At 41.6% G+C, this 12765-nt stretch overlaps 1 protein-coding gene and 1 long non-coding RNA gene across 3 annotated transcripts in view; one reads left to right on the forward strand and one right to left on the reverse strand.

Annotated features, from left to right (window-relative positions):
- The window catches only part of GLRA2 (glycine receptor alpha 2), a 135534-nt gene extending 134043 nt beyond the window's left edge, over positions 1-1491 (reverse strand). The window contains exon 1 of one of the 2 annotated variants that reach the window (XM_075776055.1): positions 752-1491. In XM_075776055.1, coding sequence (XP_075632170.1) covers positions 752-819 — 68 coding nt within the window. In that variant the 5' untranslated portion in view covers positions 820-1491. The remainder of the gene's footprint in view (positions 1-751) is intronic. The other variant, XM_075776064.1, reaches the window with a different exon arrangement.
- A 6143-nt stretch (positions 1492-7634) lies between these two features.
- Positions 7635-11118, forward strand: LOC142600132 (uncharacterized). Its single transcript, XR_012833588.1, has 3 exons — positions 7635-7839; positions 8812-8910; positions 10764-11118. It is a non-coding gene; the product is annotated as an uncharacterized LOC142600132 (long non-coding RNA).
- Positions 11119-12765: the final 1647 nt, after the last annotated feature.

Raw genomic sequence — 12765 nt, forward strand, 5'->3', positions numbered from 1 at the left:
TTCATTCAGAGCCCACTAGTTACGAGTTGCGTTGTGATGCCAGACTCATGAATATAAACACTATTTCACTCTGTCACTATATATATATATACCTCATTACTCATATAAAAACACTTCATATGTAGATACACAGCAGCGTACAGTATAATAGTGAATCTCAGATAAAATGGTGTTCTGGTTAATAAGACTGACCTGTTTGCTTTGTACCGCAAAAAGTCAATAGCTGAAGCAAAAGCCCATGAAACATTAAAAAAAATTAGAAACAACAATCACATGTACTGGTACTAGAAGTAAGCATAATACTGGTCTGATCCAGGGTTTTCCCAAAATCAGAGGACAGGTTCTCTAATTTCAAATAACTACATCCCTGACAAAACTGGTTCAATCATTTCCAAAGCTTGAAGAGGAGGGAACCAAAGCAACTTCCTAAACAAGCTCCAGTGGGAGCAGAGAATTTGCATTTCGGAGGAAAAACTGAAGGAAATGTCTTTAGCTATATTGATACTCAGTGAAAAAGCATGTCTTTGAATCAGAGAAAAGGAAAATAGATCACCCAAACTTGAGATTATTATTTTTTGTGTTTGTTACCAAGCAACGAGTCTCCAAATGTAAAAGGGATAGCCTATATAGAATGAACATGAAATACCCTCAAATATAGCAAACAAACTAGGTTAATGTGACGTAGTATCTTTACAGTTATGATTTCCACAACCTTTTGACAAATATCATCACATAGAGTTGTATCACCTACCTGAAGTGGTTTGTCTCTAAGAAAAATGCAAACAAGGTTGTCAAAATTTTCACTAGCTGCCGGTTCATTCCTCCTGCTTTCTGTGATGATTTGGAAAATATCCCAGAAATTATGCCAGAGAAATGCAGGGAAAAAGTAAGCTGGTGCTGCCTAGATTCCCAAATTCAGCAATAACTTAATTTTCTTGACAATCAGGAAGAGAAGGTCTGGATCTCTACAAACTGGGGGTAAAAAAGAAGTGCCAGTCCTTGGAATCATGGTTAGGTCAAGCCTAGGCTCATCTCCAGCAGCCAGCACAAAAGAGACAAAGCATCAGACCTGGTCGTTCTCCTGCCTCGCTTTTGGTGATGGAAAGGAAAAAAAGAGAAAAAAAAAAAAAAGGAAAGGAAAAGAAGAGGAAACCCAACTACGCGAGGAGCATCACGCAAAAGGGAATAGTGCTGAGAGCAGTTCTGTTGCCGGTATGTTTTATTCCCCTTTCGCTTTGAAAATTGGTATTTATGAACGGTGGTGGGGCTACTGGGTCGGTCTGCTTTTCCCCTCTTTGGGCAGGGAGGCGTCGGCGCTGCCGGAGAGGGAGGGAGGGAAGAAGGGAGGGAGGGAGGGAGGGAGGGACGGAGGGGGGCTGGAGCGGGCGGGGGCCGCGGGGAAGCCCAGCGCCTGTGCCGGAATGAGGCGGGCGGGAGCGCACCGCGCTGTAAAGTCAGCGCTCGGACAGCTCCGCGCCCGCCGCTGCGCATGCGCCTGACGGCGGCAGAGGGAGGGGGGAGAGTGCGCGCGACCGTGTGCGCGTCCGGGGGGGGGGGTGTCTGCGAGGTGTGGGGCGGTTGTGAGGGGTGTGGGGGGGGTGTGTCTCTGTGGGGTGTGTTTGCGCGGGGGGGGGGTGTTTCTGCGAGTGGAGATGTATGAGTGTGTTTGCTGGGGGTGTTTCTGCGTGGGGTGGGGGTGTACCTGTATGTGGTGTGGCGAGCGGGGGGCGGTGTGTTGGGGGGGGTGTCTGCGAGGGGGTGTCTGTGCGCGTTGGGACGTGTGCGGGGTGCGGGGAATGTCTGCGTGGTGCGTTTGTGAGTGGGGGAGTCACTGGGGGGGTGTCTGTGTGTGTGTCAGTGGGATCGCGCGTGTGGCTGGGGGGGGGGGGGGGGGGTTGTGCGTGTGCGTGGGTGTGTGAGCGCGCACACGCCGCCACCGGCGCTGCCCCCGCCCGGTGCCGGAGCCCGCCGCTGGGGACGGGCCCTGCCGCCACCCGCGGGCCCCTCGCCCGGCCGCCGCCGCTTCCCCCCCAGCTGCCGCCGTCCCCAGCGGTGGGCAGGAGGGTACTCCCTTTCCCCCAGGTGAATGTGGCGAGGCAGGGGGGGAAGGCTTCCCCTTCGTGGTGGGGAGGGGGAGGAAGGAAGCCCGTCACCCCGTGGCCGAGGAATGAGTGCGGGGAAGGATGGCCCCCCGCGACAGGAGCTGTCCCCTCTCTTGAAGCTACTCCATAAAAACTTGAGTGGGTATGAGGGGGAGGCGGAGGAGTAGACAGCTGTCTGTGGGGAGTTTGCAGAGAAACCAGAGGGGGAAGGTTGCGTAGTTTCCATTTCCAGTTGGTTTTATTGGTTTTCTCCATGGTGCAGAGAAGATAACGACAGGCAGCTTACTAGGGGATGTTTCCCATCTCCAGCCCCTGGCATGCTGGAAGGAAACGCTTCTCTTTTTATACAGGGGGAGGTGAAGCTTGGGATGCAGTTACTCAAAACCCTGCAGACGGCCAGTGACGAAGCAGGGGTGAGACCCAGCTTTGCTGTTCTCTGCAATCCCGTGTCCTTCCCCCAACGCTTCCCACACCTTGAATTGCTCAGTTACAGGTCCTCATGTTAAGCCCAAGCTGTCACTGAGGGGTCAGTCATTCAAGAGGAGGAGGAAGAGAATACCTCGCCCTCCGGAAGCACATACAGTGACTGATGGAAGCTCTGCTCAACACACTACAATCCTTAAAGCATTTTGGTAACGTGGTTTTAAATGGGCAGCTGGGGAATCTCATCTAGCGATGTTCAGGGAATATGAAATGCTTTTTTCTCCGCTACCACCATGGTTTTCCCTCTTTCCTTCCCTCCTTTGCTCCCACCACTGGTTACTTTCTGGTTCTGTGTACTTTGCAACACCCTGAGAAGAAGCTGGATGCTTCCCTACCAGTTTAGTTGGTTCCCATTGGAAAATTCTGAATTTTGTGTAAATCAGAATCAAATCTGTTTCCACAATCTGAAAACCAAGTCCTGCAAAGAAGGTGTCTTTTTTACCCATCCTGCACTCCCAAAATAAACAAATTACTGTTCTTTCTTCGGTTTTAGGTCCAGCTGTATTCTCCTGCCACAGAACCAGTCCACCTGAACACTGCTTTACTTCCATGAAAATACTAACACACACAGACACACACTTCTCATATTTCCAAGTAAGAACCTACCACTTCATGACAGATACTCTTACCAGGTTTGTAGTCATCTTCAAAAATTGCTTCAGAAAAGTAGTTGTTCTGTTCCCGCGTTAGTGAGAGATCAAAGCCACTTACTGTTCATTAAATGAAACTCAGTTGTTGCATTTTGTTTGTTTTAGTTTAATACTATAGGACATATCTGAAAGAAACCTACCTTACTAGCTTTTCATAGGTGCAAATGCTAGATAATACATCTTATGCACATAAGGTTGAAATAACTGAAAAAAGCAATCCAAATATGCAAACGTAAGTTAAATCCTTGCCTGCCGAGTCTATGTCAGTAGCATAAATGGAGGTCCAGCAGAAGAAAGGACACAGAATTTGTTTTTATTAAAACTATCGATGTTTAACAGTAGACATTGAGGGCTGATGCTGAATCACTGCACTGTAACATGCTCTAACCTCTTCAGAAGATAGGTCCTCCTGCTGACATATTAAAGAAGCGAGGTCATGTTATGTCTCTTACTGCAGTGTCTCGTTCTGAGAAATAAAGCTCACAAAGCTGCAACTGGAAATAATGGAATAGTTTTGAGTCAACAAAGACGTGCCTTGCAAAGTTTGTGCCTGTTCCCATCTAGATAGGAACCCAATAACACTGCTATATATTGTTATCATGGGTTAAGATAAATGGAGAAATTGGAAAGCAACAATTTCTATCAGCTGCAGGAAAAATCTATGTCTTTTTAACCTACACTGCCACCTGCTTAAAAGTGTGGGGAATCTCAGGACTGCTTCCAGAGTTCCTAATGCAGAAATCACTGAATACGGCAGGTATCTTTCCAATGAGGCTGTTCACACAGATTTTGTGACATGACATGCTTTTAAAGATCTATAGAAGTTCATTACCTTTTCTAGTGGAAAGAAAGTAACTGAACATTTTTGTAAGTTTTCTAACTAGAGAAAACCTACTTGAAATTCTGCTTTCCAAGATTTAGCTGCTAGCGGCCATTTTCTGCACTTCATGGCTATTTGAAATGCTAAATAACTATATCTCTAAGTGAAATAAAAGTTGCAGGAAGTTCTTCAAAATAACCTGTCCCTTAATTGGGATGGGGGTTGTAAAAACATGGTGAGAGGTGTAATAAGGAAAATTTTGAGTGTCTATTCCATCACTCTTTATACTTCCAAATGCCTAGAGGCTTCAGTGACAACATTACTCAGCATGGTGGTTACATGGAAGTGCCAAACAAAACTTAATTATTAAGGGCTGAAAATAGTGCGTTACTGATACTAACTTCAGTAACAGATACATTCACTTGAATAGCTCCTTTCTCAAAAGTTTGAGGGCTCAAAGCAACCATTTTCTCTGATCAGAGGGTGCCAGGTCGTGCTGGATGTACACTGGGTGTGTGTGGGGGGGTGTAGATTTCATTGCATCCTTCACCTCTTTGTGATGAATTAACACATGCGAAAAAGTCCTGCTTTCAGTCACTCTTGCAACATAGTCTCTCCTCATCCTCCTCCCACTATAAAATAAAATAGTTGTTCATAGTTTGAGTACTGTAAATCTCTAAGCTGTCATTCATCCACAATTAAATGGTGTCTATAAAATGCACAGCCACTGGTGAGGGGTGATTCACAGCTCTGCAGAGCAGGGGGTGTGCCTGGATGTACACGGCACTTCCCAGTGTCCCCTTCTTGTGCAGGAGCCAGGGTTGCGAGGAGCGCGACCATTGATGTGCAGCAGCTTCTGGATGAGCTGTGTACATCCAGTTGCACAGATGTGATTCTTTCCAGTGTCACTCGTTCATTATCTCTCACAACATGTTTCTGACAGCAGAAGTGTGGCAAATGGGTGGGAGTCCTTGACTCCCACGCAGGATGAGATGTGGAGGCTTGCAGTAAAATGGCATGGGGAGGTGAAGGAAGGTGAGAGAGAAATGCTGTTCTTCCGGTGAAGAGGGTAAATAACATATCCCTGCGGTTCCCCAGGCATATACCAAAGATTAATGATTGTACTAAATATGATAGTTTATGTCAAATAGGAACTAATTCACTCATTTCTCTATTCCACCTGAGTTTCTTGAGCACTAACTACTGGGCAGAAAATAGAATCATAGAATGGTTTGGGTTGGAAGGGACCTCAAAGATCATTTAGTTCCAACCCCCCTGCCATGGACAGGGACACCCTCCACTAGACCACGTTGCCCAAAGCCCCATCCAACCTGGCCTTGAACACTTCCAGGGATGGGGCCTCCACAACCTCTCTGGGCAACCTGTTCCAGCGCCTCACCACCCTCACAGTGAAGAATTTCTTTCTAACATCTAATCTAAATCGACCCTCCTTCAGCTTGAACCCATTACCCCTTGTCCTGTCACTACACTCCCTGATAAACAGTCCCTCCCCAGCTTTCCTGTAGGCCCCTTCAGGTACTGGCAGGCCGCAATTAGATCTCCCCGGAGCCTTCTCTTCTCCAGGCTGAACAACCCCAACTCTCTCAGCCTGTCCTCATAGGAGAGGTGCTCCAGCCCTCTGGTCATCTTTGTGGCCCTCCTCAATAGGACAGAATCACGCTGTTTCCATGTAAATGGTTTTATAACAGCTAGTTGATGGCACATGATTTATGTTTGTTTGCACTTTGTATGCATTTTTGGAAACCTAAGAAATAGAAGAAATAAGGTCATACCACTTTCTCAAATTATGATAAATAAGTGATCCAGAAGCTTGCTTCTGAGGAAACAAAATCCATCACTTCAAATATGCAATTAGTGTCTATAAGAAGAGAAAATTCAATACAACTTTCAAAATGGTATGTCAGATTATCATAGTTGTTGGATGTTTGTTAACAATGCCAAGTGTATTTCAATATACTGCCAAATATAAATGAATAAAGACTACAGTCTATGTAAAAGGTCCAGTTATACTGAAGCTAAAAAAAGCTAAAACAAAAACCTGGAGGTAATCTAACATGACTGCATGATGAGCTAAGGATAAGAATCTAAAACTGGCCTGTTTTTTGAACTGTACCATAACAAATTATGTAAAGGATCAAAATATGTAAACAAAATTGTCTTTAATTTTGAGACCTGTGTTAATAAGAAATTGCTTTCACTAAATGACAGTGATACTCCCAGTTATGTTAGGATAATGCAATAGGTAGCTCTTTAGCTAGTCAACAGGCCATTCGTATCTTAGAATTTGATAGCCAAATTCAATGTCTGACCAACATTCATTCAGCTTTAGTATTTCAATTTTTTTAAGGTCTGACAGAAACAGCAGCAAGAAAAAACTATACAAAAGATTTATTTAATATATGTCTGACAGGATGACTAACAAAGAATTCTCTTATGTTAAGATGATTTATCTAGTGAACACTTGCTTCCGATATATATAGATATATACATGAAAATTCTGTCACACTTCTTGATTTCATTTGCAGTAATTATTTTGTTACAGATGTTATATATTAACCCAATGAACAAAATATCTTACTTCTACTGTAGACTAGAGACTTTGGCAGACAGCAGAATTGTATAGTAACGATGACTAATGCTGCGCATCGTAATCAGTTTAATCATGTCTTCCCTTAATGCGTAAGCTGAACTTGCTTCTATTCTCATGGTATTATTTTGTAAATTTTGGTCTTTGATATTTAATCAAGTATGCATTCTTTCTGGCTTGCAACAAAACAATTTTTTACCCCATTTAATGTTTATCAAGCTTATTCAAAATAACATTTTTCTATAGACTTTGCAATACGGCATCTGATCTAGCCATAAGGATGCTGAGATCTGGAGTGGTGTAATCATGTATGCAGACTGAAGAAAAGATGTAAAGCTTAATTTATTTATCAATGGATTACAAGAGTTTCTTTAAACTCATCTTTTAATTTTATGTGCTTGTTGAAAAATGTGATGAAAGCAATCATAGTACAAAATATAGATGATTTAGATAAGCATGCGTGTTCTGCTTGTGCTGGTTCTACCTTACCAGGATTAGCCATCCCATAGCAAATCCAAAATACAGACACATACTCATTTTCAGTACTGTTAACAAATGTAAAAAAAAAAACAAAAACAAAAAAAACACCCCAAAACAACAACAACAAAAAACCCCAAACCCCACCCCACCCCACCCCACACACAAAAAAACCGGAATAGGAAGGGAAAAATACTTTGTCCCAGGTGATACTTGGACACTTACTTGTGGCATTTGCACGACAAAGTTCTTTAGTCACAGAACTAGCGTGGAGTGTGCAATAAGGTAGCAACATTCTAAAACAAATACTGATGTGTGCTCTGAGTTCAGTTTGTGGTTTTCCACACTGTACAAGTGTCTCTTCTATTTCGTTTGTTTTCTCTAGCTTTTACTAGAGAGGAGTATCAAGAGCCAACGTGTGAATGTGTGGGTGCATAAATGCTCTCCCTCTCTCTTTTTCACAGTTCTGGCTACTGGGAGGGAAAGTGCTTTTTCTGCCTCATCCGATGATCTCTTTGATTTCTGTGGTGCAGCGTAACGAGGGAGGGATCTCAGTTTCTGCATTCCAGTGACTCACTGCAGCCGCCTGGTAGCAGGCAGAATTTGGGTATTCCTGTGATAAGGAGTCTGCTAAACTTCAAAAGCAGAGGAAAGACCTGAAGATGTATTGATTCCAGACTCACAGGCTACATGTTATTGGTATGCACATTCATAATCAGTCTTCTCTATGAACAGAGGTATCTGCAAGGTATCCACTCAGTCTTTAGCAGTATTAGAGCTATGATTGTTTCTTAACTTTAAAGCGTCTGTTTGCCTATGACAGTCACACATCCTGTGGCAGGATGATTGGAACCTAGAGGAATTAAAATGCTGCTGAGTTATGTCTCAGTCACCTGTAAGGCTGTCTGAGATCCAAGTATGAACGGTGTTCCAGGAAGGGTGATTTGTTTGTAAATTTATTGAGCAACATTAGCATGCTATGTGATCTTATATAAAAGACTTTCTTGGATTCTTCCTAGCATACACTGAATAATAGATAGCACTAGAAAAATTGCATAAACTGGTATTTAAAACTTGTTGAAGAAAATTGTATTATTCAAGAAGCAGTATATGATCATATAATTAAAGGCTATAACATAATGCATTATTCATTATGGGGTAAAATGAAGACCTTTCCTGACTGGAATGCTTAACCATGCAGGTTTGCATTCTCTCACCTTGCTTTTTGTATGAAATTTTTATTAATCCAATGTTTAAATGATCTTCTCACATCTGGTGGTATTCACTGATAAAACCAGTGCTGAGTGATAGAGAGATAATATAAAGAAAAAATTTATTACAAAACATATCTTTTAGCTAAACTCTTTTCTCTTTGGAAAGTAATTAAACAAGTTTCTATTAAGCATTTTTTATTGCCACTGCCCTGACAGGAATTTGATTAATGCTTATTAACTCACTGCATTGAACAGTGGCCTATAGAAAAGTTCTAATAAGATTTTATGAAGAGTTACCAATTTAAAATTTCTGTTCCCTCCCAGTGCATGTACATAATTACTATCGACACTAGTGTGAGTTACACATTCATTACACAGTATGTACTGAGAGGAGAAAAAGGCTCCTACAGAGAATGTGGATCTGTTCATATCTATCTCTCGATTGTTTACACTCTAGGGAATAAGCAAAGGTCATTCTCCCAGGCTTTTCTCCTTTCCTGCCAAAGTATGAGCCAAATTAAAGTCAATTGGAGTTTCACTGGAGCTTTCAGACATTGTAAGTATTCAGCTTGTTAAACAGGTTTGCTTCAAAGCTCTTAATAAACAAGAAAAAAAAAAGCCTGCTTTGTTTTCAAGGAAATTCAGTAAAGGCTGCTTATGCCAAGGTTTCAGTTATCTCTGCAGTTATATTTTATGGTTAGGTAGTTACTGCCTCTTCTAAAATCATCTGGGTGGTAGTGTATCCTATCACCACCCCAGAACCTGCTATTCATAAAGGAATATATTTTAGCAAAAATTGGAGTGTTCAGCTTTTGCTGCTTCAATAATCATTAGCATACAACAGGAGACAAAACAAAACAAAACAAAAATCAACAAACTCAAAGCCTTCCTAACAACATCATCTTAAAATACTGAGATTGTCTTGCAGCCGTTGATATCTGCATTAAGAAAGACAAAAACAGTACTGATTTTTTGAAAGAAAGATATTAACCACCCACTAGTTAAAGTTGCGGTGTTGTGGAATTAATCCTGATAGCAAGCTAAAGATTGACACCAATATAGAAAGACAGCTTTCGAGTTTATTTAAGCAAATATAGATCCAGGAGTAATCAGCACCCAAAGCACAGCTACAGCTGTATCACAGCTTAGTGTATCACAGCTTAGTGATACACTTAGACAGTTTCCATAGTCCAGTTAGAGACACAGGGACCCTGGATTGCCAGCATCCTCATTTTTTGTCCTTTCCTCTTGAACGTGAGGGCTTCCAAGGTAAAACATGCAATTTTCTGTCTAATGTTGAGTGCCTCAGTCATATGAATTATACAGGGCTTTAAAATCATGGGAAAACATTTTTAGAATAAAACAAAACAAACCCTATAAATCACAGTTTTGTTAAATACATGGAGAAGAAGCCATTTAAAAAATTACCCAGCCTGGATAATTTCATTTTTGTTGGTTTTTTTGTTTGTGGGTTTTTTTTGGAAAATCCTCCCTATAGCATGAATGAAAGTTCCAGTACAGTGCAGAATGCCCTCCAAATTTGATCTGGCAAAACAGGATGCAGAAAAACTTTGAAGCCTGTGAAGCTTTCACTGAGACTCAGAAAGCAGCACGTTATCACCCAGGAAAAGGTAGCAACTATCTTACGTCCTCTAACCTCTCTCTGTTGGTGCAAGCCAAGGCAGCTCTCGCGCCTGGCTGCCAGATCTGATACTTCAACAGTTCGTCAGCACTTCTAACTCTGCTCTCTTGGATGCCAACCAAAAATTAGCTAGGAGCAGAGTTAAGAAAAAGAATATTTTTACTATAAATGCAGAGAAAACACCACCACCACCACAGCAAATATGTAGTTCTTATATAGCATCTCCTTGATGTGTCAATTTTCACAGTATTTAAGCTCAGAATTGCAATTCACTTGCATGTGAAGCCTCTGGAGACCTGAAGACAGGCTTCTAGAAAACCTTCAGATAACTTGTTAGCATCAGCCTGACTTACCCTCTCCCTCCTAAGCCATTACAAACAGTGAATTCCAGCTGCGTTACGTGAATCCTCATGTGCTCCAAGGTGTAGAAAGCTCATCTGAAAGTGCTGCTGCCTTGGAGCTGAGGGTCTGGAAATCCACCGTATTTCTTGAGAAAGCAATTCGTGTCTTTGAATGAAACCAAAAGCTCATGTGTTTCAGTTAAATGTCTATCCCTTCTTTAAGAAACTTTTGCTAGGATGCTGAGGTCTTCCTTGTGACAGCATGATTATTTGGAATATTTTAATGTGGGGATATCCTCCGATATTTGTTGTGGGGATAGCGCAAAGTAACTGGAACATGAAAAAATAAAATAAAAATCATGAAGGTAAGAGAAATGGTAATCAGTGCATAATCAATGAATCATCTTCCTTATTGTGTTTAACCAGGAGGATAATCAAATGTGTTTCAGGCCAAACTAAAGTGTGATATAATGTATCAAGTCCTGCTAGCAGGCAGATAAGTTGCTTGCAGATTTTTAAAAAATCTAAATTTATTTATCTAGTGGACCTAACTGGTCCCTTTAGAATACTACTGAAGATGTTTCTATGAATTATTTATACAACCTGGTTTTAGTATTTGAAGGCTTATAGTATATCATTGATGGTGCTTTTTGTAAATAAGGAGTGCAGAGAATTTAAAAGGTTTACTTTATGTATACTCTGACCACATCCTTCTGTTACATTGCTACCTAATTTCAGTGCTGGAAATGGAAACTACCCTTAGTTCACAAGGGAAGCTTTACACAGTTAAATTCACTTACATATTCTATATTCAGCTCATGAATGTTGGTCTATATCAATATTGCTTTTTCTTTCTTTTATTTAGAAACACTGCCAAGAATATATTTTCTATTTACTTATTTTGGGGTTTTTAATCTAAATTCTCTTCCTTGATCTGCATCAGTGATTTCCACATGTCTTCATGCAGTTGGAGCAAGTCCAGAGGAGGGCCACAAAGATGACCAGAGGGCTGGAGCACCTCTCCTATGAGGACAGGCTGAGAGAGTTGGGGTTGTTCAGCCTGGAGAAGAGAAGGCTCTGGGGAGATCTAATTGCGGCCTGCCAGTACCTGAAGGGGCCTACAGGAAAGATGGTGAGGGACTGTTTATCAAGGAGTGCAGTGACAGGACAAGGGGTAATGGGTTTAAACTGAAGGAAGGTCGATTTAGATTAGGTGTTAGAAAGAAATTCTTTACTGTTAGAGTGGTGAGGTACCGGAACAGGTAGCCCAGAGAGGTTGTGGAGGCCCCATCCCTGGAAGTGTTCAAGGCCAGGTTGGATGGGGCTTTGGGCAACCTGGTCTAGTGGAGGGTGTCCCTGCCCATGGCAGGGGGGTTGGAACTAGGTGGTCTTTGAGGTCTCTTCCAGCCCAAACCATTCTATCATTCTATTCTATGATTCATATAGAACTCATATTGATATCAAGAGGAACTGTGACTATTTAAGACTTGATTTACCTCCTAATGCAATCAAAACAAGTCTGTGTTCTGACTTCAATTAGAACTCATGTTCATTGGGAGAAACTGAATAAGTATGCAGAGAAAGGAAAAGGATAGTTCAGACCTTTGCTTCCTTTTTTATTATAACTGCTTTTGAAGCAACTTTTTAGAAATGTAAAAATGATATCTCTCTAAATACAAATGCTAGTCTTTTCCATTTAGCAAACATCGATCTTTTTGTCCTGTATTTTTGTTAGAGCACAGTCTTCCTTCATTTAATTTCCTTTCTTGTGATGGAACATTATTCATGATGTCTCTGATCCTTCACAACAAATTCACAGAGCAGTCTAGTCTCTTCCACATTATTTATTTGCTTTAATTTTTTTAACATATGTCCTCAAAGTAACTTCCCACTTAGTCATATGCTAAACACTGGTTCAGTCCCACAAAAAGCACTGTTCCCTAAAATACCCTTCTCAGGAAAGATTGCCCAATTCCTGCATGGCCATGAATTTCATCTAGGGCTTCCTGCCCTCTTACAAAATTCAGGACATACTGAAACTCTGAATCACTACATGATTGCAACAAGTGGCGAATATATGTAATAAGAAATGCCCCTTTTCCCAACACAGAGCTATAAGACACTTTTTAGGATGACTCCTCATGGAGAAAAACCTAGACTTATTTTACAAGAAAAATAGCTTAAAACAAAGATGGTGTTCAAGCTAGAAGGGAGCAATCCTATTTGGTTAAACAAGGTTTTATCGTTTACATGTGGGATGCTGTGTGCATCTGGGTAAAGATCTATAAGTTTTATTCAGATTATGTCATCACTAAGTCTGATGACCACAATCTGATTGAAGAGCAGTGCTTCCGGATCATCAGTGCAGTACTTCTCCAATAGAAATCTTGTTTTAGGACAGCTGCCTGGGAACACTGAGAAATTCAAA

This window comes from Balearica regulorum, chromosome 1 (genome assembly GCF_011004875.1).
Source record: "Balearica regulorum gibbericeps isolate bBalReg1 chromosome 1, bBalReg1.pri, whole genome shotgun sequence".
In the NCBI taxonomy this organism is placed as follows: domain Eukaryota; kingdom Metazoa; phylum Chordata; class Aves; order Gruiformes; family Gruidae; genus Balearica; species Balearica regulorum.